A 22295-nucleotide genomic window follows, 5' to 3' on the forward strand; every position below is an offset into this window, starting at 1 on the left:
CCCTGGTGTGGAGGGTTCTGGCCCTTACTTCCGATTCCCCATTTTAACACTGGTCCCTAACCTTAGAAGGTGTACAGCAGCAAGCTGGCAATTATAATGGTCCTTTGAGAGCGTGGTGGTACGCACCTGGAATAACAACCCTGAAGAGCTAGAGGCAGGAAGACCAGAAGTTCAAAGCCAACCGCAGCTGTATTATGAGCTTGAAGGCAACCCGGGTACTAGATAGCCTGTCTCAAAAAAACCAAAAATGAGGCTGAGCAGCGGGGTGCACACCTTTCATCCTGCCACTCATGAGGCAAGAGGCAGGTGGATCCCTCTGAGTCTGAGGCCAGCCGGGTCCACTTGGTGAGACCCTTGTCTAAACAAGACGTTCCTTGGGCAGAAGTATTGTCCGTGTGGCCAGGTCTGCCTAGCGCTGCTCAGTCTGCAGCACCGGAGAACCCAGCTGCTACTTAGAGAGCCCCTCCCCCTTGCCCTGACCAGCTAAGGCAGTTTGGTGTCCTTTTCTCTGCTTTGACCCACAGCAGGATGGGGAGAGCCTGCCAGGGACCTGACTCAGCCTTGAGATTGCCGGCAGACATAACAATGGGTGGGGGCCCTGGGGGCAGGAACCTAGCCAAGCAGATACCCAGCCCCAATCTGCCACTAGGACCCTTCGCGCTCTGAACTTCAGTACTCGGTCTTCCTCATGGACCGCACTGTAGTGCTCATTACCGGCTGCTCCTCCGGTATCGGCTTGCACTTAGCTGTTCGTCTGGCTTCTGACCCGTCCCAGAGCTTTAAAGGTATAGGAGGGGGATCAGCATGGAGGCCAGGGAGGAGCCCCCACAGGTAAGCAGGGTGATGAGTCATTTATCCCCTCCCAAATTTTAGTGTATGCCACAATGAGGGACCTGAAGGCACAGGGACCACTGTTGGAGGCAGCCCGGGCTCGAGGATGCCCTCCTGGCTCCCTGGAGACACTGGAATTGGACGTCAGGGATTCGGATTCTGTGGCCGCTGCCCAGGCATGTGTGTCCGAGGGTCGTGTGGATGTGCTGGGTAAGCCTACCTGAAACACACGTAATAGGAGTCTTTACTACCCAGTGCCCATCCAAACCGGCAAGTCCCGAGTTCAGGGAACCACGGGAGCACAAGCGGGAGGGGAGAGAGCAGCGTGTGAGCGGTGTCTGTTCTCTCCTCCCTCCCTGCAGTGTGCAATGCCGGCCGGGGCCTTTTCGGTCCCCTGGAGGCGCATGAGCTGGACGCAGTGGGTGCTGTACTGGACGTGAATGTGGTCGGGACAGTTCGGATGCTGCAGGCCTTTCTGCCAGACATGAAGAGGCGCCACTCCGGGCGTGTGCTAGTGACTGCGAGTGTAGGAGGCTTAATGGGTGAGCAAAAGGGACCGAGTGAGTAAGTAAGTAAGGGGTGCAGAGCAGGGCGAGGAGCGCCAGGGTCTCCCCAACCTTGTCTCCTCTCCCAGGGCTGCCATTCCACGAAGTTTACTGTGCCAGCAAGTTCGCGCTCGAAGGTTTGTGCGAGAGTCTGGCGATCCTGCTGCCGCTCTTTGGAGTCCAGTGAGTCACCAGCCCTCCAGGACCCTCTAAAGCTTGGGAACCCCAGTCCCAGATCTTGGAGACACTCTTGAGCAATGGCTCTGGCTCTCCTTTTCCAGCTCACATTGTGTACCAGACTCTATACAGGGAGCTTGGCGCAGGCAACCTCACTTTATGAGCCGCTCCAGCTCTTAAGGCACATTGGGATGGGAAAACGGAGCGAGTAGGTGACTAGACCCCAGATGGCCATGGGAGCCTTTCTCTAGCAGCATCCGGCTCTGCAAGCGCTCTGGTAAAGCCAGCACCTGCCACCTGGGCACAGCCCCTCTCGGTGTCCTCCCTTTGTGAAGCTAGGACCAGGCTTGTGGTCACCACCATCAAACAGTCACTGCTGTTGCTCCCACAGCGTGAGTCTCATCGAGTGCGGGCCGGTGCACACGGCCTTTTATGAGAAGCTAGAGGGTGGTCCAGGCGGGGCTCTGGAGCGTGCAGACGCCCAGACCCGCCGCCTCTTCACGCACTACCAGCGTGGCTATGAGCAAGCTCTGAGCGAGGCCCAGGACCCAGAGGAGGTGACGGAGGTGGGTGCAAACGGGGCCTCCGAGCTCAGTCTCTGGGTGGGGCACGGTGGCGCACCCCCAGTAGTTCCCTCCACAGACCCGCGCTGCTCTTCCCTGCGCAGCTCTTCCTGACCGCACTGCGAGCCCCGCGGCCAGCGCTGCGGTACTTCTCCACCGACCGCTTCCTGCCACTGACCCGAATGCGCACAGAGGATCCCAGCGGCAGCAGCTACGTCGCCGCCATGCACCGCGAGGCCTTCGCTGATCTGCAGGCGCAGGAGGGCCCTGAAGCTGGGGCCAGAGCCCCTGGGGACCGGGATGCGACCTCCAGTGCCCTCATTTGCCTCCCAGGGTGTACGTCCCCTAGGGTGGCATCTGAATTATGCTGGCCTGCATCAAATAAACCGGGTCAGGACTAACCATGTTACCAGCAAAAGAGCTAAAAAAAAAAGGTCTCCTTTTTCTTATTTTAGAATTTGTTTTGTTTTTGGCAGGGGCTCACTATGTAGCCCTGGTTGGCCTCTAACTCATAGAGAGCCTCCTGCCTTTGCCTCCTGAGTGTTGGAACCAAAGGTCTGTGCAACTGTGCGCTTCTCAGAATCTTTTTTTTTCTTTTTTTTGATTTTTCGAGACAGGGTTTCTTTGCGTAGTTTTGCGCCTTTCCTGGGACTCACTTGGTAGCCCAGGCTGGCCTTGAACTCACAGAGATCCGCCTGGCTCTGACTCCCAGTGCTGGGATTAAAGGCGTGTGCCACCACCGCCCGGCCAGAATCATTTTTAAATAGTGCAAACTTCCTCATTGGTCAAGATTGAGCTAATATAAACCGGGCGGTGGTGGCACACGCCTTTAATCCCAGCACTCAGGAGGCAGAGCCAGGCGGATCTCTGTGAGTTCGAGGCCAGCCTGGACTACCAAGTGAGTTCCAGGAAAGGCGCAATTGCAGCTACACAGAGAAACCCTGTCTCGAAAAACCAAAAAAAAAAAAAAAAAAAAAACAACAAGGGACCCTGTCTCAAAAAGAGCAAACCAAAATACACACCAGACACGCTGGTGGGAGGCAGAGGCTGACCAATCTCTGTGAGTTCAAGGCCAGCCTGGTCCACATAGTAAGTTCCAGACCAACCAGTGCTACATAGTAAAACCCTGTCTCAAAAAAAAAAAAAAAAAAAAAAACCAAAAACTGGGCGTGGGGGGAGGCTAATCTAATTTTATCTGCTTAAAACACTCTTGCCTGGGCTGGAAGTCTAGCTCAGGGGACAGAGCTTGCTTCATAAGGCAGAGTTTGAGGGTGGAAGATCCTTTCTGCTGCCTCCATCTGAGTAAAATCTCATGTTTGACCCTAAGCTCTCAAGACTTTCTGTGGTGTTCCTGCACCTTTTTTCTTTTTCACTTTTTTGCTTGTGCATGTGTCTATGTGTGTTCCCATGTATGTGGGCAGATGTGTGTGTGTGTGTGTGTGTGTGTGTGTGCGCGCGTGCGCGCGCGCCTGTGTGGAGGTCCAGAGTTGAAGTGAGGAGTCTTTTATTTCTTGGTGCGAGGACTCACTGGACCCAGAGCTCATGACTCCAGCTTGTCTAGACTAGCAGCTTGCTCCCAAGGATCCTAGGACTCTGACTCCCTGGTGCTGGCATTACAGGAGGACATCAAGGCAATACTTTTATGTGCATCTGGGGACCTGAACTCGGGTCCTCTGGGTTTTATCCATGAACCATCTCCCCAGCCCCTGCAACCTTTGTGACCCCTTATGTCACCTTCTTTATCTGTGCACACTTCTGTTCTCCTGGTCTGTTAATACCATCATTGACCCTGTCCCACCCGCCCCGAGACAGGGTTTCTCTGTGTAGCCCTGGCTGTCCTAGAACTCACTCTGTAGACCAGGCTGGCCTCGAACTCACAGAGATGCGTCTGCCTCTGCCTCCTGAGTGCTGGAATCAAAGGTGTGTGCCACCACCACCCTCCCGGCTTTCCGATTGTATTTTCTTTGACAGGTCTTTGCTATTTTCCTGAGCCACCCTACCTAAAAAAAGTATTCCTTCCCCTCCAGTATAGTTCCGTCCCCTTGTTGTAGTCTTCTTTATTGTTGATCACCACCAGATGTATTCTGGATTTATCGTTTATTCATCCCATCCCAAGACATCCACGAATCAACCTCAGTGAACTTTGTTCTCTGTTCTATCTTTTATGCTCAGGACAGTGCACTAAATAGACACTTACCTAAGAAAAGCAACGCTGTGTGATTACGCACTGAGATTCTGTCTCAAAACAAACAAACAAAAGTACCTGTGCCAGATGTAAGACTAACACCTCCCCAACCTGTGCTCTGACTCCTTTAAACTCTCTAAAATCCAAGTTGAACTGTCTTCTGCAAGAAGCTTGATTCCTTAATAGATTAGTTACAGCACCTGCCCCGTCCAGGGCTTTGGGGCTAATTTCAAACTTGCAGCGATCCTTCTGGGATCAAAGCTGGGATCGCAGATCAACGCTCCGATCTTTTCACGAATCTCGAGGCCGGGTTGCTCTCCTTTTTGCTATCTCCATGGATGATTTACCTGAGATGTGTTCTGATATCTGGCTTCCCCTCCACTAGACTTTCCAGCCCTCATTAACTTCGCCGGGAATCCTCATCCTAGGTCTCCCTTTGCCCCCGGCCAGAGATTCGGGCAGCCTTGCAGACCTAACACGCTGAGACCGCCCTCTTGCCTGTCCTTACAAACCTCAGAGTCCTACGGAAACCACGAGACCCGCCCCTAGGTCTGCCAAAACACTCAGAAGCCCAATGTCCCTTGTGTGGATAGGAGATGTGGTAGAGCTGTCTAGTAGCTTCGCTGGGAACTCCCGGAGCAAGCACAACAACGTGACCCCACTGTCCCCGTCACAGGCATTGAGAAGGGACGCCGGGAGGGGTCCTGGCTTTGTCACAGTCTCCCAGCAAGCCGGGGCAAGCAAAGACCAATAGGAATCCGCGAAATGGGCCCCGCCCTCTTCCTGCCAGCCTACGAGAATCCGGTGCCAGGGTTTCGCGCAACCCCGAAGCCCCTGCGCTTAGCCCCGCCCCGCCCCGCCCCTCCCCGCCCCGCCCCGCCCCAGAAGTCTCTCGAGAATCCTGCCGGACCTCGGAGTTGCACCGTCTGACTGCTCTGAGGTCCCGTAGCTCCGTGCTGTGAAGTCTGAGGGTAGTGCTTCCGGGCCGCAGCCTAGGACGCCTCCGCGGCGGTGTAAGTAGAAGCAGAATCCCAAGATCTCAGTGAGTAGGGAGGCGGCCCGAGCCACAGCGTCCCCTCTCCTCCCCGCCTTCCAGTCTTCGCAGATGCCGGTTCAGTCTAACCAGAGGGGCTAGGATTCCTGAAGCCCCAGCCCCCATGACTCAGGGGTTCCCGGCAGGTCCCCCCTGCCTCGATTCCGGTTTCTATGAGCGAACGCCCCCCTGCCCTGCTCCAGGTCCCTCCTCCTGCGTCCGAGTTCCCCTGCCCGCCTAGTCACTCTCGGTTCGTCTCCCTGACTGTCTGCAGGCCTGGGCAGCATGGCCGTATTCCGCTCTGGCCTCCTGGTGCTGACAACGCCGCTGGCCACCTTGGCCCCACGTCTGTCTCCCATCCTGACCTCGGCGGCTGGCCTGGTCAGTCACACCCTCTATGTGCACCTGCAACCGGGCATGGACCTGGGGGGTCCCGCTCAGCCCCAGGCCAGCCCCGTGCAGGCCACCTTTGAAGTTCTGGATTTCATCACACACCTCTACACCGGCGCCGACCTGCTCAGGCACCTGGACGTCAGAATTCTACTGACCAATATCCAAACCAAGAGCACTTTTGTCCCCGTTCTGCCCTCCGTTCAGAATCTGGCCCAGCCTCCAGAAGTAGTACTGACGGACTTCCAGACCCTGGATGGGAGCCAGTACAACCCGGTTAAACAACACCTGGAGCGTTATGCTACCAGTTGTTACAGCTGTTGTTCACAGTTGTCTTCCATCCTGCTGTATCCGGATTATGGAACTGGAGAGCTGCCCGTGGAGACCCCGAATGCCTCCTTACCCTCCACCATAAGGCCAGCTTCCCCAGTGGCCAGATCTTCAAAGCAGCCTGTGCGTGGCTACCACCGTGGGGCCGTGGGTGGCACTTTTGACCGCTTGCACAACGCCCACAAAGTGTTGCTCAGTATTGCATGTGTGCTGGCCCAGGAGCAGCTTGTGGTGGGAGTAGCAGACCAAGACCTGCTGAAGAGTGAGTGAGAGGGAACCTGGTTAGGGCAATGGAGGACACCCATTCAGTGTCCTGGGCTCCCCCACTGCCAAGATCAAGGAAGGGTAGGGCCGCTTCCTACCGTTACACAATGCCACAATGCCCGACACTGTTCTTGCTGTGGGACCTACGTTAGATGAATAGATGTGGTCTTCTTAGTGCGTGGGTCAGTCACCTTTACTGAAGTCAGGACTCCCCAAATGGGAACCAATGAATTTGCACTTTATGGTTCTCCAAGTGATCACCTCTAAGGATGGGGTGGTCCTCCACCTAGCCGATACCTACTGGTACTGCTTCTCTGGAGTCATTTTTTTGGTGGCTTGTTTTCTGGGTACCTGGCAGCCCTTGCAGTGTCTGCTGCTTGTTTATTTCTTCCCCTTTGTCTCCCTCGCCCCCAGAAACTGTTCCCGTCTCACCCTTTCTTGCTGCCGCTGCTTGGGGGGATTTCAGTACCGAGGGACGTTCTTCCCCAAATGGGCTGCGTGTCTACTCCGGTGGGAAGATCTCACTGGTGCTCTTGGCTCCTTCTCCAGGCAAGCTGCTCCCTGAGTTGCTCCAGCCCTATGCCCAGCGTGTGGACCATCTGAGTGAGTTCCTGGTGGACATCAAGCCCTCCCTGACTTTTGATATCGTCCCCCTGCTGGACCCCTATGGGCCTGCTGGGTCTGACCCTACCTTGGAGTTCCTGGTGGTCAGCGAGGAGACCTATCGTGGGGGGATGGCCGTCAACCGCTTCCGCCTTGAGAATGTAACCCCTGAAGGAGACCGCCAGAGGGAATGGGAGGGGGAGGCCTGTTGGAAGTACTGTGGCCCCAGGGCAGGGAAGGGAGGGTTCAGGGGAAGCCAAAAGGAACTTGTCTGTGGCATTGGAGGAGGAGAGGGATAGGTAAATAGAGGGCAGATTGGGGCTCCAGATTCATCCCCACCCCTTTTTTTTTTAAAGATTTATTTATTTATTATGTATACAACATTCTGCCTCCATGTATGCCTGCATGCCAGAAGAGCACACCAGATCTCATTATAGGTGGTTGTGAGCTACCACGTGGTTTCTGGGAATTGAACTCAGGACCTCCGGAAGAGCAGCCAGTGCTCTTAACCTCTGAGCCTCCAGCCCGTCATCCCCCTTTCTCTTACTCCCTTTACCTCAGGGCAAGGAGGAACTTGCCTTATACCAGATACAGCTGCTGAAGGACCAAAGTCACGGTGAAAATGAGGAGGACAAGGTCAGCTCCTCCAGCTTCCGTCAGCGGATTCTGGGAAACCTGCTTCAGCCTCCAGATGTAAGCTTGCCCGCCCGCCTGCCTGCCTCCCTTCCTTCCTCTTCACTGAAGGCGCATGTTGGAAATGCTGGAGGATAGAAACAGGCTCGCTACTGGAAGTGTGAACTTGAACTCCCTGGTAACTCGGGTCTCACTTCCCTGTCTCCAGCAGAGGCCGGAGCTCCCATCTGGGCTCTATGTGCTCGGGCTGACAGGCATCAGTGGCTCTGGGAAAAGCTCAGTAGCTCAGCGCTTGAAGAACCTGGGAGCATATATCATTGACAGTGACCATCTGGGCCACCGGGCCTATGCTCCCGGGGGCCCTGCCTACCAGCCTGTGGTGGAGGCCTTTGGAGCAGGTACTGACTGTGGAGGTGGACTGAGGTGAGAAGATGGCCTGGCCCCTTTGCTTAGCCTTCTTTCTCTGTCACCCAGATATTCTTCATAAAGATGGCACCATCAATAGGAAGGTCCTGGGCAGCCGGGTGTTTGGCAACAAGGTAAACACACACACACACACACACACACACACACACACACACACACACACACCCTCTTCAAGAGTTCTGTAGCTGCTGCCAGATCCGTGGGCAGATTCAGTGGACTCCCTGGTCTGGCACAGGAAGTCCGTTTCTGCTCATCTTCTCCCAGCCTCCACCTCCCAGGCTGATTGATATATTTCTCAGGGACGCTAACCTCTGCCCCCCTGTCTCTGTCCCCCTCCCCAGAAGCAGATGAAGATCCTCACAGATATTGTGTGGCCAGTTATCGCAAAGCTGGCCCGAGAGGAGATGGACTTGGCTGTGGCTAAGGGTGAGTGGGAGGGACGATGGGAGCAGCCAGAGTAGGAAAGTTAAGCAGCAACCCCCTTTGGGACCTTCCTTGGCCCCAGGGGGACCATTCACTACGCTTGGTGTGCTGACAGGTAGCAAGTGTCAAGGCGCTGCTGGCAATGACTAGGCTTTCCCCACAGGAAAGTCTGTGTGTGTGATAGACGCCGCTATGCTGCTGGAAGCCGGCTGGCAGAATATGGTGCACGAGGTGTGGACCATTGTCATCCCTGAGACCGAGGTATCTGGACCCTACTCTTCCCCGTCTGAGCCACTGCAGACAGTTTCCTGCTCTGACCCAGGAGACGGGGCTGGGGTCCTTCCTGATCGGTGTGTCATCCGTGCCCAGGCTGTACGACGCATCGTTGAGAGGGATGGACTGAGCGAGGCAGCCGCGCAGAGCCGGCTGCAGAGTCAGATGAGCGGGCAGCAGCTGGTAGAGCGGAGCCATGTGGTCCTGAGTACCTTGTGGGAACCACATGTCACACAGCGACAGGTTGGTGCGGAGGGAAGTTGTGGGAGGGACCGTCCAGTGCTTGTCTCCCTGACCCTGTCCTCTTCTACCATTCCGGACTGGCCAAAGGTGGAAAAGGCCTGGACTCTTCTACAGAAGCGCCTCTCTAAGACCCACCAGACCAAGAACTGACAGTGGATTTTCTGTGGCACCAAAGTGGCCCCTGGAACTGACAAATCCGGTGGTGAGGAGGAATGGGGGCCTCGATGTCCACCCTCTGGCAGGCCTATGGGGCTTCAAGCTAAGCTGTGCAGGACGCAGACAGAAGCCTGGAAGGCTGCCTAGCATGCTGGAATTTGGCCAGCAGTGAGGCTGTAGCCAATGGGGGAGCAGTCCCTCTAGGGTTCCGTCCCCTTTAGTGGTGGATGTGATGTCTGTCTACCGTTGATGGGTTGTGGCAAACACTGGACCCAGTAGCCGAATTAAAGATGTTCCCAAGGCTGCCTGTGTGGTTTCTCCTTCCTGCTCCAGTGCCTCTAGGGACCTTTGGATTCTCAGGCACCACATTCAGGGACAAGGCCTGAGTTGGAAATCAGGGAATGCTGTGGTTAAGTGTGGCCTTTGAGGCTAGCCAGACTGAAGTCAGCCTATCAGTGACTAGCGATGTGCTTAGTGTGTTAGACTTGACTATTGTTCTGCCTATAAGCCTAACTTCAAAGCCTCTTTACAAGGTTTAATTAAACAAGCGCCATGTCAGACACCAGCTGGGTGTTGGGTGGCGTTGTTCCCGCATTGAATCAGATCATGTGACACGGGAAGTTCTTGACCCTGCTGTGGTTGCCAGCCCGATCAGCCGTGCGCGTGCGTACACGATGTCACACTGTTCAGCCGCTTTTTTGTGAGTGGTGCCGGGGCTCTCAGGGTTCTACCACCGAACTAGTACACTTCTATCCCATTTGACAATCCTTTTGAGAGGGATTCATTGAACAGAAAACCGCTGCCATTCTAGATTCTCATTTGGAGGCGAGCGGGACCCACGGCTGTTTACATTGCCTGCATTAATGCGAATTGGTCAGGTTTAGCCACCGCCAGCAGGCATTTAATAAGTGGAGCCGCGCAAGCGCAGCCCTTTGGCCCCGCCCATGACCGCAATCGCGGATTGGTGGGCTGGATCATGTGATCGAGCCTCGCCTCTTCCCGGAGGCTGGGGGCCAGTCCGCAGGCTTGTTTCCGGTTCGGTAGGTCCACGATGACGGAGCCGGGCGCCTCTCCCGAGGACCCTTGGGTCAAGGCAAGCTCCGCGGACGCGCACGCCGGCGAGGGGAGGGCGGGTCGGGCTCGTGCACGTAGGGGTTCCGGAAGACGCGGGGTTCCCCAACTATCCCCAGAGTCTCCCCTGCTGTCCGGGCCCCGGGGCTGCAGAGAAGACAGCTCTCACCCGGCGTGTGCCAAGGTGGGGAGACAAATGAGGCATGGGGGGGAGGGGACAAAGGGGACGTGCCTGGGAGGTGGGGCGGGGGCTGCAGGGATCATACAGAGGGGGCGGCGCCCCTGCGGCCTAGCCAGGCTTGGCTTTGGGAGAGCCATTCAGCGGTCCCCACACCGGTGGTACGTGCATCTGCGGGTTGCATGTGCCTTTTTCTCGAGGCAAAGGTCTGACAGGTTTCTCCCTTGCTTGATGCTGCAGGTGGAGTATGCCTTCAGTGACAACAGCCTGGACCCTGGTGAGTGCCCTCTCCACCGTCTTCGCGTCAGGAATGACCCGTGTCAGCTCTGTAGATCTTTGTGGTCTTGCCAGCCACACCTGAGCACAGTCCACTGTCACTGCGCCAAGGTCCTGGCTTGAGAAGTGAGGGAGGAGCTGAAGGATAGGCAGGAAGCAACCATGGGTCACACCTGGTTTCTTTGCCTTAGAACGGGAAATGATGGAAATAGTGACAGATGGTCATATTCATTGCATCCAGATGCCCCCTTGTGAGCCAGGAATTGGTCCTGTGGGCAGTGTAGACACTAGAAACAGGAGCATTGCAGCATGAAGTGGGTGGCCCGTGGTGGCCAGCTTTGGAGTTGAGGGGGAGAGGTCAGCGTTTGAAGCCATTGTGTCCATAGGTGACTGAGGCCTCTTTCTTCCAGGGCTTTTTGTAGAAAGCACCCACAAGGGGAGTGTAGTGTCCAGAGCTAATAGCATCGGCTCCACCAGTGCCTCCTCCGTCCCCAACACAGGTAGGCAGCAACACACTCCCCCCAGACCTGGGAGACTAGCTACGCCCTCACCTTAGTCCTCCCTCAATAGGGAGCTCCACTGTCCACATGGGGAGGCTGGGGCAGTGCCAAGCCTGAGTCTCACTATACCTCATCCAAGATACTAGGTTCTTTGCATTTACCATCCCTGGGCACCAAGGTTTCAACTAGGGAAAAGTGGGCTTGCTGGACTCAGTGGACCCTGAAGTGACCTGTCCCTGCCTCCATCTCTGAGTCTAGATGATGAGGACAGTGATTATCAGCAAGAGTCCTACAAGGAATCCTACAAAGACCGGAGGCGGCGTGCACACACTCAAGCTGAACAGAAGAGGAGGGATGCTATCAAGGTGACTGGGGGGAGGGTGTGTGTGTCTGTACCCCAGGCAGCAAGGGAGAAGTCTGCATGGTTCTTATTCACCCTGCCCTGGCCCTTTTAGCCCCAGGAGTCTGCAGGAAGGGGGAGCTGGGCTAGTCCCCTGCCTGTAGGGCTTTCCTCCAGCCCTCTGTGCTTTGAGTTTCTGAGCATGGAATTGGTATCAAGTCTGTGCTGGCCTGGCTTCTTCCTGAGTTCAGAAACCTGTTTCCTTGCTGTTTCCAGAGAGGCTATGATGATCTTCAGACCATCGTCCCTACCTGCCAGCAGCAGGACTTCTCCATCGGCTCCCAAAAACTCAGCAAAGCCATCGTCCTACAGAAGAGTATGGATGGCCAGGGCCACAGGGCCGGGGTGGTGGTGGTGACCGGGAGGGGCTGGTGCCTGGTCTGACCCAGGTGGGGTGGCTGTAATGGGAAGATTGGGTCATAGGGGAAGGGGAAACAAAACGAGCCAGCCTCCTGCTTCAGACTTCCTCTGTTCCCAACCCCTCTCTCGGCCTTATTCCAGCCATCGACTACATCCAGTTTTTACACAAGGAGAAGAAAAAGCAGGAGGAGGAGGTATCCACACTGCGCAAGGATGTCACAGCCCTGAAGATAATGAAAGTGTAAGGGTGCTGGGCTGAGGGTGTACTGAGCCGAGGGGGTGCTGAAGTCAACTCCAGTCCTCTTCTCTCTTGTTCAAAGCCTGTATCGGAGAATGCATGTAGGCAGTACTGACTCCGAGGTAGTTGCTCTAAGGCAGGACTATGTCCCCATTAGCCTTTCACATACAGCAGACCTACAGGAAGTGAACACCTGTCAGGTTAACAAGGAGTGGGTTGCAGGGAGTCACAGTTCTGACTTAGTGTTCAGCTGATGTTGACAGCATCCCCAAAGGTCTCTAAGTTCTGGGGAGACCACTGGCTCATCCTGCCATGTGTCTCAGGTTGGTGGGACGGCTGTTGTACCTCAGCTCTGCATGCTTGTATGCTTTCAGGAACTATGAGCAAATTGTGAAGGCACATCAGGACAACCCTCATGAGGGAGAGGACCAGGTCTCTGACCAGGTCAAGTTCAACGTGTTTCAAGGCATCATGGACTCCCTATTCCAGTCTTTCAATGCCTCTATCTCTGTGGCCAGCTTCCAGGAGCTGTCAGCTTGTGTCTTCAGCTGGATTGAGGAACACTGTGAGCCACAGGTATGTGGCAGTAGGGGCCATGGGGTCTGAGGTTCTCTTACTACCTCCAAAGCAAAGTGGTCCAAGCCATTCAGAAAAGCAGCGGGATTCTGTGGGATTCTACAGGGTGTCTACAAAGTTTAGTATTCTGTTTCTCTTTGCTGCCTAGCCCTATAAAGACCTCATCTGGCAACCATGATGTGAGCCCTCAGTGGCAGGTCTAGCTTTGGCCCACATCATTGGTGACTCATCAGCCACTCTACTTCATGGCTGTCCTGTATAGAAGCCAGCAGTAGTTACTGAAAGTTTCTAGAAACATGTAGATTACAGGACACCCCACCCCATTGTAGACCCAGGGCTTTTTATTGTGCTGTCTTCTGCACTTGAGGCCTGGCTGGGTTTTCTCAGATTTCTCCTTTCATGTTAATCAACATTTTCATTGTGAAATACTTTGAACATTGTAACAGTGAACACCCATATCCACCACATCAGTTGCACCAATGACATATTCATCTGTGTCCCTATCTTGTTTCAGGAATATTTGAAAATTAAAAGGAGGTAACACTCCATCTTGGGTTCCCCTTCCCCCTTAAAAAACAAAACACATTTTATGTACATGGGTGTTTTGCTTGCATACATCTATGCATCCCATGTGTGTGCCTGATGCCAGAGGCCAGAAGAGGGCACTGGATCTTCTGCAACTGGAGTTCAGGTGGTTGGGAGCTACTATGTGGGTGCTGGGAACAAGGCCTGAGTCCTCTACAAGAGCAGCAAGTGCTCTAACCAGTGAGCTACCTCTCTAGCACTCCCCCTCCCCTTGTTTAGTGTGCAATAGCACACACGGAGAGGTCAGAGGACAGCTTTTTAGTCAGCTCTTCCACTTCTCTGTAAGCTCCAGGGAGGTGGAACCTAGGTCACCAGGCTTGCATGGCACTAGGTTTCCCTGGTGGAGCCGTCTCACCAGCCTCTCTTCTCTGAGTGCTGGGAAGTCCCCCAAGAGCCGTGTGCCTAGCCCTTAGGTGACTGTTTCAAATGCTCTCTTCAAGAGCGTGCTTGGGCTAGGCAGGCATCTTAAAGGCCCGTGCTATCACCCGACCATTCTTCCCTAGACTCTACGAGAAATTGTGATTGGTGTCCTACATCAGCTGAAAACCCAGCTCTACTGACGGCTCCCGGAAACCTGCAGGGCAGAGGCCTTCAGTCTGTTAGGAACTGCTGGGCCTGAGACTGGACTGCAACACCTCACACCGGTCAGCTGGTTTCTACTTGGTGTTTGGTTTGCCCGGCCCCGCTTCAGCTTCGGTGAGGCTGAGGTCTGTGGAAGCTTCTCATTAATTTATTATATTGCTCACGATGTTGACCCACTCCGCCTTCCCCTCCCTAGGAAAAGTCTTCAGGACAAGAGTCTGTTCAGGGAACCTTACAGAACCCCTGGCCCCTCAGCCCTTTCTCTGACTGACCATCAGGTCTATGCTCACAATCTACAGATATAATTTGGAAATTGTTTGCCTCTGCTTGGTCTCTTGGGCAACACTTGGCTCAAGTTTGGGTCTTTTGGCAGTTTTTGACTTGGAAAAAAAGGAAAAGAAATAGTCCCATGGCCAGGAAGGGTAAAAGGCCACCTTGTTCCTATGCCAGGGCTGTGTGGTCGGTACTAAGTGAGGCCAGGGCTTTCTAGCCAGCTCAGGGTAAGGCTGCCAGGTTCCTGCTGTCCCCTCATATTCAACCATACTGTGTTTGGTAGAGGAAGCAATGTCCTGTCAGCTCCTGCCCTGTCTCTTCCCAAGGCAGGTGCCCCACAGAATTACATATTTGAACTTGTTCTCTAAATATCAACAGTATATTTTTGTGATATGTAGTTTCCCAAAGTTCTAACTGGACCTCCAAAGCACCCCAGCTTTCCTGTGTAATGTATCTGTGTACCTCCCACATTTCTCCTAGGACTTGGGAGATAGATACAGAAGACGCTCAGGTCGTCTGGGGTAGGCCTGGGTGGTGCCTTGGGATTCTCGGATGTTAGTGTGTGACCACCTTTCTGTACTTGCTCGCCCGTGTCCCCTGTTGCCTTCCCCAGGTTTGACATCTGGGAGGTTTGATAATCCAGAGGAAATTAAGTATTTTTATATCAAATTATATTACAATAAATATTCCAGATACTTTCCTTGAAGGTTGTGAAGTCCTTGTGGAGGCCTTTGTGACATGGACAACAAAACGGACATGACCATCTCTTTCTGATCACCAGCTCTGTACTTCCCTCCCTCCCACTCACGGTGGAGAGCAGCGAGGACAGTTAGGAGGCCTCCTCAACAAGGCAGCCAGCCCAGGACATCTGCTCCTAGTCCCCAAGGGCCCCTCAGGGGTCTGGGAGCCTGACATTATGATCTTCATCTGTCTCTATCCCAACTTCCTCCTGTGGGGCAAGGAAAGAAATGGAGGAGTCCTCTGGGCAAAGATCCCAGGGGAGCAAGAGAAAGAGTCACTTACAAAGAACTGCTTCTTGCTCTTGGGGTATCCTTCGAGGATCGCATCACACAGCTCGGTGGTCTGACAAGAAACGAAGCCCCTCTCAGATGGGCAGGAGTAGTACAGGGCACTGCCTGCTGGATCATTTTGCACAGAAACTTCCCTAGTGATTGGCACTTCCCACGCTTCCAGAGCCACCCTGGGGTTCTCACTCACCATTCTCTTCCGCTTCCTCCACTCTTTACAATACTTCTGCCTTTCTTTGTACACCTGCAAGGAAGAAACATGATTGTCTGTGCGCCTTGTGTTCGCTCCAGCCCGGCACAGGCAGCCTCCAGCCCCCCAGCTCACCTTCTCTTTCTCTTCCGGCGTGACGTGGTTGGTGGCTGCTTTGATGTTCCCCAGTCTTTCTGTATAGTGCGCACACTCCTTCTTTAATTCCTGGATCTCTTTCTGCATCTCCGGAGTGGTCAGCGCACTTGTTAATTCCTTCAGCTCTGAAACCACATGCCCCCAGAGTTAGCAGTCTGAGGGAGGGAGGGATTCTGTCTTGCCCAGCAGGTACTCTGGGACCTCTCTAGAACAGGACCCCACATTCTGGAGAAGCTCAAGACAAAGGCTTACAGCATGATGAGTTTGTTATCTGTTGCTCTTTCCTGCTCCATGTAAAAGCAACAATGGCGTATAAAGTTGAGCAGACTGATGTACAGGTAATTAAAGAAGTGGAAGTGCAGTGTGCTCATCGTGGCAGGGAAAGCAAGTGGCTTGCCTGCCTGCCTTGCCCTTTCATACACAAAAGCTGTGAGTAATTCTGTACTTCAGTGTAATAGCGTAGGCACCGGCAAAGGAGGCCTGGTTGCAGTAAGACATTGCAGACGAGGAACCACTCTGTTCGCAATTTGTGGCCTCCAAACCCTGGCACCTTGGAGGGGTCCTCAGCCTTACCAGCCTCCATGTGGCGGCAGCTCTGCTGTAGGTTCTGCACCTTGGCAGTGAGGGCCACAATTTTGGCATCCAGGCTGTGGAGGTCAGCATCATTCACTGCGTCAAACTGGTCCTGCCAGCCAAGAGGAGAAAGACAAGTGAGTTCATGTCAGGCACAAAGATAAACAAAAGGTGAAATGCAATGCCTGTCCTCAGGACCTTCCAGGTTGGCAAAAACAATAATTAAGACAGAGATGTAAGGCCAAGTGTGATGGCCCATGCCTGTAATCCCAGCACTCGGGAGACACAGAAGGTGGATTTGAGTTGGAGGCCAGCCTGGACTATATAGTGAGTTCCAGGATAGCCAAGGCTGTGTAGAGACCATGTCTCAAAAAAACCAAAAACAGGAAATACATTTCCATTCAGTGCTAAAGTCGATCATTGTGTAAAGGAAGGAAGCAGCATTCCTTCTGAAGTGGAGAATCATGTCCAGTGCAAGAGGCCCAGTGGGTCCTGGTAAGGAAGGGGCTCCTCCTTGAGGGGTTCTGCCGGGAGAGGGCCACTGGGGAGCAACAAGAGCCTCATCGGCTGAGGCTGAGAGTAAGGAGCTTACAAAGGACGGGAACGCCAGACCCAGCATTTGACTGCACACTCAGGCTTTGGACTGCACACTCAGGCACGGCGAATCTGAACAGCAGCCGCTAGTCAAATCTTTCATGGAAAAAAAAAAAATTGCAGCCAGGCGGTGGTGGCGCACGCCTTTAATCCCAGCACTCGGGAGGCAGAGGCAGGTGGATCTCTGTGAGTCCGAGGCCAGCCTGGACTACAGAGGGAGTTCCAGGACAGGCACCAAAACTACACAGAGAAACCCTGTCTCGAAAAATCAAAATAAACAAATAAAAATTTGCAGCCATGTCCATTGAGTTCTATCTCCTATGGTTGCTCTTGTTTTACAGAGCTGAAGAGACGAAATGCCCGAGAAGGTCTAAAAATACAGTGAAGCCCCTGAGCCATGTTACCAGCCCTAGATTTGCATTTAGATAGATCATTCTGGCTACAATATCCAAGATGAGATCTGTTAGAGAGCAGCGAAAACAAGTTAGATTCAATAAAGAAAAAACTTGAGCCAGCCTGGTAATACACATGCACACTTGTAAACTCAGCACTCAGGAGGCTGAGGCAAGACAGCAAGGTCGAGGCCAGCCTGGGCTACATAGTGAGACCCAGTCTCAACCCTCTGCCCTCCAAAAAAAGGGGTAGGTCGGGGAGAAATCAGATATAATTGGTAAATGACCGTACGGTCAGACATGTGAGGTTAAAAAAAAAAACAAGAACAGGGGAAAAGTGGTTCCCTTAGAAAAGAATGCTGCTAGAAAGCCAGTTTAGGGGGAAAAGGGGGGCAGGAATTAAGCATTCTACTTTGGCCATATTGATATTGATACTGATACTTAATATTTGAGAGGCATCCAGAGAGAAGTCTGGGTGGGAGAATACAAATTTGATGCGTTTGGGGTAGTGGGCAGAGGAAGAAGAAACGCTTTTGGGAGAGGGTGGGGCTAGACGATGATAGATCTTCCATGCAGAAATGAGGCTGGGAGGAGTAACAAGCCAAGGTCTTCTGTCTGTCCATACCTCAAATGAACGCTGACCAAGTGTGATCACAGGCAGTGTATACCTGATTTCACAACGTCTGAAGCCCTTTTACGGCACAGGCTGGGTTAATCTCGTGAGGTGCCTCATCACTCCTAACTAGTTAAATGCTGGGAGTTGATTCGCTCAGACAGGTTCTCAGGTGGACGCTAATGGGGGAGTGCTAATCTGCGCGAGTTCTCACCTGATCGGCAAAGTAAATTTTCTGCTTGCCATACGTCTTCTCTTTGATCTTGCCTTGCTGGGCCAGCTGATCCAGAGCCTTCACCACCGCCTGGCCGAGGGGAGGGTGGGGCAATCAGATTTCCGCTGGTGACAGGGAAAAGGGGACCCAAGCCTGGTAGGGGAGTTCAGCGGGGAGGGAGCCCCCCCAAAGTGGGGGTGTCTCACCGCCTTGCCCAGTCCATGCTCCTTCTGCAGGTTTCCGAACACGTCCTGGGCGCTGTAGGGCCGGTTCTGTTCCTGCAGGTACCTCAGGATGATCCCGGGGGCTGCGGGAGACGAGGTGGGAGACCAGGTCACCCCCGACCCCCTTGCCCGCTCCCCTCCCGGGCCCTGTGGGCGCCGCCGTTACCTCCGGCAGCAGCCTCGGCCCGGCTTTTACTCATGGCCTTTCCCGCCACCGAACTCAAGGCCGTGGGCCGGTTGGTTGCTCCGGGAGACACCTCCTTCCGGTGAAAGTCTCAACGCTGATTGGCTGCGGGAGAAGCCTTCCGGAAAAGCGCCGGAACCTTCCGGGACCCCATAGCTCCGCCGGCCGCGGTCTAGAAGCTTAGCGCCCGGCCTTGGCGACAAGTCGGGGCCCGCTTCTGGGCCGTCCGCGCTGGCTGCGGTGAGCGGCCCCTTCCACCTCCAGCCGCCGGGCGAGCACTCGTGACCTTGAGCTAGGCCCAGGCGGTGTCGGACCGGTGAGAAACCTGAGCGTTCCAACTCCCGCCCCGCTCAAGGTCACCGGGCTGGTCACCCGCCGGAGCGTGGCTGTCCTCCCCGGGAGGGCCTGAGCACGCTAACAACGCCCGTTCCCGTGCGTCGCACGTAGGGGGCGCTCGACACCAGCTGTGGCTTCAACCCCCAAAAAGACGGTTGGGAGCAGAGGCTACTCAAGCCACAGGTTTCAAAGTCGCCAGTTAGCCCGGGCTGCAACACCTGACAGGTGCTTTCCACTCCTGACCACAGGGGCCAGTCCGGTGGAGCCTGAAATAAGTATTTCTAGTTTCTGAGGTCTGCTGAAGGTAAAGAGCAGCTGTCCTTGCAGCTCGGAGTCCCGTGGAAGGGCGCACAGCATGAATTTTTCAGGCCTTCTGCTACCTAAAACTCAATTAGCCTTTGTTCAGAACAAGTTGTCTCCATTTGTTTAAGGGGCAATGTTAAGAATTAAAAATGAAGCCGGGCGGCCGAGCAGTGGTGGCGCACGCCTTTAATCCCAGCACTCGAGAGGCAAAGCCGGGCGGAGGCCAGCCTGGTCTACAGATCAAGATCCAGGAAAGGCACAAAGCTACAGAGAAACCCTGTCCCGAAAGAAAAACAAAAAACAAAAAACTGAAGCCGGGCAGTGGTAGCACACGTCTTTAATTCCCAGCACTCAGGAGGCAGAAGCAGGAGGATCTCTGTGAGTTTGAGGCCAGTCTGGTTTGTTCCACAGAAAAACCCTGTCTCAAAGAAAGAAAAGAAAAAAAATTAAAAATGGAATAATGAGGCTGAAGAAATGGCTCAGCTGTTAAGAGCACTTGCTTTTCTTGCAGAGGGCCCTGGTTTGGTTCCTAGCACCAATGTGGCTCCTAATTCTAACTCCAATTCCAGATCTCCCTTTTCAGCAGGCACCAGGCTAGCGCGCACTCGTGTACGTGCACGTGTGCGCGCGCACGCACACACACACACACACACACACAGGCAGGCAAAGTACTCATATACATAAGAAAATAAATCTAAAAGAAAAAAAAACAGAGTTGGGGATTTAGCTCAGTGGTAGAGCAATTGCCTAGCAAGTGCAAGGCCCTGGGTTCAGTCCTCAGCTCAAAAAAAAAAAAAAAAAGAAAGAAAGAAAGAAAAAAAAAAAAGATGGAACAATGCCAGCAGGGGTGCTGTGTCTATGTTTTGGCTGTAACAGGAGGTGAAGTGCTTTCACGAGGGAAAAACAGGAAGGGGCAGGTAGCCCTGACAACTTCCTGGGTTTCCTCTTCTGAGGTTTTCACCGCCTCGAATTAGCTATTACCAGATTAGTGATAGAAGACCTATCAAGGAGTACACCAGCAACAGCAGTCTTAAAGATTGTTCTCATACAAGATTTATTCCCCAGCACCCCCCCATCCCACCCCCAATTCACAGTGGAGGATTCGGGAGATTCAGAGCAGGATCCCACGGGCACAAGAAAGACCTGGATTTTGCTCTCCTTCCTTCCCTCTTCCTCTTGCCAACTCCCCGGGCATGAAGCTACACACATTCATGCAACACGAGAAATCCCACTCCTTTCCCTCACCTCCCATGTCTGGCTGTCCACATGGAGCTCACCTGTAGGACATCTGGCTCTAAGGGAAGAGATATCCAGAGCATTTGAGAACCCGAAAATGGGAAGATGCCATTGCCCCTAACTCTCACTTTCAATGACTAGGAACAGGCACCTAGCCGTTCCCCTTCTCACTGTTAAGTATTTTCACTCCCTGGCCTCTGTACCTTGTCCATCAACCAAGAGCAAACGTGTTAGCACAACCCCCAACCTGCAGCACATGAAAATGGGCTCTGTTCAACGTCCCTCACCCAAATATGGGGGTGCTGGGGGAGTGGTCCCTGAGGATCAGAAAGGGTTAATGCAAGAGGGAAAGAGGGTGGAGAATTTGGCTTGAGCTCTGATTTGGGAGACAGAGAGGCAGTAGGCTGGCAAAGTTAGAACCAGTGATCATTTAGGGGGTTTTGTTTCACATGATTTGACTAGGGCTGCAGAGCACACACCCTTCAGAGGGGTCTCTGCTTGTCACCAACATATCCTTACGATCTGGGCTCATCCTTAGAGGGGTTAGGAAGCAGTATGTAAGAAGAGCTGGTGCAGGAACAGCTGGTGCTCCGGGATGAGGGCCACGGCCATTTGTAAAGTGCTACTTTGCCACGCCCTGTGGAATATTGCTTCTCCAGAGGAGGAGCAGGGAAGGAACAGGAACATAAAAATGGACATGATATTGCTTTGCTCACTGCTCAGATGGATGGTCAAATGGAGCCAGGGGTTAACAGCACCAAAGACAACCACACAGCTCCAAAAGATTCCATGAGACCTCAAGACAGAGAGGCACTCACCAACCCTACCAGCCATCTGATCCTACAGCTCAAGGTGACCTCACGTTCACATTTCTTAAATTCTGCAAGCACTCTGCAGTGCTGAGGGTCAGCCATCGAGAAAGGAAGATGGGCTCAGGGACAGGAAGTGGGCCTGCTCTGCAGAACCAAAGCACAAACTTGCTTTGAGAACACAAATCAAATCACGGTAAAAGACAAAAGGACAACTCTTGTCGCTGCTGCCTGACTGCTGTGGCTCCCATGAGGTGAGGAGAAAAGATGGGCTCCTGTAGTAGTGAGCACCCGAGCACCCAGACCTAAAGCAAACAGCACTACCGCCCCGATACTGACTCCGCAAGGGGAATCAATCTCTCCTCGGTTGCCCGTGTGTAGTGCCACCCTAATGGAGCGAAGTCTCCCTTGAGGGAGCGAGCGTCCTCACGTCAGTGACTAAGCACAGAAATGGTGTCTAGCTGGCAGCAAGGTAATGAGTATGTTCTCTCTGCAGGCCGCTGCACCAGCCAGGCCACCCAATACACAAATAAAATTCAGGGGACAAGAATGGGTTCTTCCCTTGCCCCGTCACAGTAAGTGGGGTGGGGAGAAAAAAACCCTACATCACAGTGACCCCCTCAAAGGAGTCTCTCCTCAGTGGCTCCTGGAACTGGCAGGGTCTAGCTGATTCAGCTCTGATTGGTCCAGAAGTTCAAAATCATCTCCCTCAGCATCAGTGTCCAGGTCTGAACTAGGGGCCCGGAGGAGACCTCTTGTTGCTCTTCGGGGAGGTGGGCCAGAAGGGTCTGTCTGGGAGGCCCCTGACAAGGCCAGCTGGATCATGCCCTGGGAGACTAGGCTGGCAAGGTTGCTGGTGAGGTTAGAGCCTCCAGGAAGGGACCCTAGCAGGAGCTCTGGCAGTGCAGCCTCTTCCCGACGAGCAGGCAGGACCTGGCTCTCCCCAGGCCCTGGTGGGGGGCGGTACATCACGCTGGGCATCCCAATGCTGGTGTCGTCGTCCTCATCCAGGCCAGCAGGATCCACATTAATGGAAGGGAAATCTGGAAGGTCTCTGGCAAATGATTCCTCTGGATCACTGTGACCGTCTAGATCTGAGAGAACAAGGGTATGTGAAACATGGTAGCTACTCGTGCCCCAGACCCACAAAAAGTCAACCCCTACATAACCAGGTTTCCCTACCCTGTACCTTTTTGTTTTGTTTTTTTCAAGACATGGTTTCTTTGTGTAGCCCTCGCTGTCCTGAAACTCACTCTGTAGACCAGGCTGGCCCCCAACTCTGCCTGCCTCTGCCTCCCCGAGTACTGGGAATAAAGGCGTGCACCACCA

The 22295-nt window shown here is 53.8% G+C and overlaps 5 protein-coding genes across 11 annotated transcripts in view; 3 read left to right on the plus strand and 2 right to left on the minus strand.

Moving 5' to 3' along the window:
• Positions 1-84: 84 nt before the first annotated feature.
• Hsd17b1 (hydroxysteroid 17-beta dehydrogenase 1) lies at positions 85-2751 on the plus strand. The gene is made up of 6 exons (XM_006992957.4): positions 85-785; positions 874-1041; positions 1194-1373; positions 1466-1559; positions 1945-2119; positions 2221-2751. Exons 1-6 carry the CDS (start codon positions 689-691, stop codon positions 2515-2517), a joined length of 1011 nt encoding a protein of 336 aa, XP_006993019.2. The 5' UTR covers positions 85-688; the 3' UTR covers positions 2518-2751.
• Positions 2752-5104: 2353 nt separating this feature from the next.
• On the plus strand, positions 5105-9378 carry Coasy (Coenzyme A synthase). Of its 2 annotated transcripts, none has more exons than XM_006992908.4 (10): positions 5105-5314; positions 5609-6316; positions 6868-7082; positions 7483-7614; positions 7763-7952; positions 8029-8093; positions 8322-8406; positions 8567-8664; positions 8773-8919; positions 9007-9378. In XM_006992908.4, the coding sequence occupies exons 2-10, from the start codon at positions 5620-5622 to the stop codon at positions 9067-9069; spliced, it is 1692 nt and encodes a 563-aa protein (XP_006992970.1). In that variant the 5' UTR covers positions 5105-5314; positions 5609-5619; the 3' UTR covers positions 9070-9378. The 2 variants fall into 2 exon arrangements, with proteins under 2 accessions (XP_006992970.1, XP_015841925.1); XM_015986439.3 differs by having other exon boundaries at positions 5178-5314; positions 7766-7952.
• A 572-nt stretch (positions 9379-9950) lies between these two features.
• Positions 9951-18592, minus strand: Psmc3ip (PSMC3 interacting protein). 2 transcript variants are annotated; one of them, XM_042282827.2, is made up of 8 exons: positions 18265-18592; positions 18081-18181; positions 17875-17964; positions 16062-16173; positions 15468-15613; positions 15333-15386; positions 15138-15197; positions 9951-12274 (listed from the first exon to the last, which is right to left on the minus strand). In XM_042282827.2, the coding sequence occupies exons 1-8, from the start codon at positions 18296-18298 to the stop codon at positions 12260-12262; spliced, it is 612 nt and encodes a 203-aa protein (XP_042138761.1). In that variant the 5' UTR covers positions 18299-18592; the 3' UTR covers positions 9951-12259. The 2 variants fall into 2 exon arrangements, with proteins under 2 accessions (XP_042138761.1, XP_006992972.1); XM_006992910.4 differs by lacking the exon at positions 9951-12274 and adding an exon at positions 14753-15063 and having other exon boundaries at positions 18265-18423.
• Mlx (MAX dimerization protein MLX) lies at positions 10044-14820 on the plus strand. Of its 4 annotated transcripts, none has more exons than XM_006992913.4 (8): positions 10077-10168; positions 10565-10601; positions 11011-11100; positions 11359-11465; positions 11717-11816; positions 12002-12101; positions 12473-12674; positions 13763-14820. In XM_006992913.4, the coding sequence occupies exons 1-8, from the start codon at positions 10127-10129 to the stop codon at positions 13817-13819; spliced, it is 735 nt and encodes a 244-aa protein (XP_006992975.1). In that variant the 5' UTR covers positions 10077-10126; the 3' UTR covers positions 13820-14820. The 4 variants fall into 4 exon arrangements, with proteins under 4 accessions (XP_006992976.1, XP_006992975.1, XP_006992973.1 ...); XM_006992911.4 differs by having other exon boundaries at positions 10127-10330; XM_006992914.4 differs by lacking the exon at positions 11011-11100 and having other exon boundaries at positions 10044-10168.
• Positions 18593-19945: 1353 nt separating the features above from the next.
• The window catches only part of Retreg3 (reticulophagy regulator family member 3), a 24007-nt gene continuing 21657 nt past the window's right edge, over positions 19946-22295 (minus strand). For both annotated transcript variants that reach the window (XM_006992915.4, XM_076577662.1), the window contains one exon: positions 19946-22060. In XM_006992915.4, the coding sequence (XP_006992977.1) occupies positions 21603-22060 (458 nt within the window). In that variant the 3' untranslated portion in view covers positions 19946-21602. The remainder of the gene's footprint in view (positions 22061-22295) is intronic.

Source organism: Peromyscus maniculatus, chromosome 8 (genome assembly GCF_049852395.1).
Source record: "Peromyscus maniculatus bairdii isolate BWxNUB_F1_BW_parent chromosome 8, HU_Pman_BW_mat_3.1, whole genome shotgun sequence".
NCBI classification, from domain to species: Eukaryota; Metazoa; Chordata; class Mammalia; order Rodentia; family Cricetidae; genus Peromyscus; species Peromyscus maniculatus.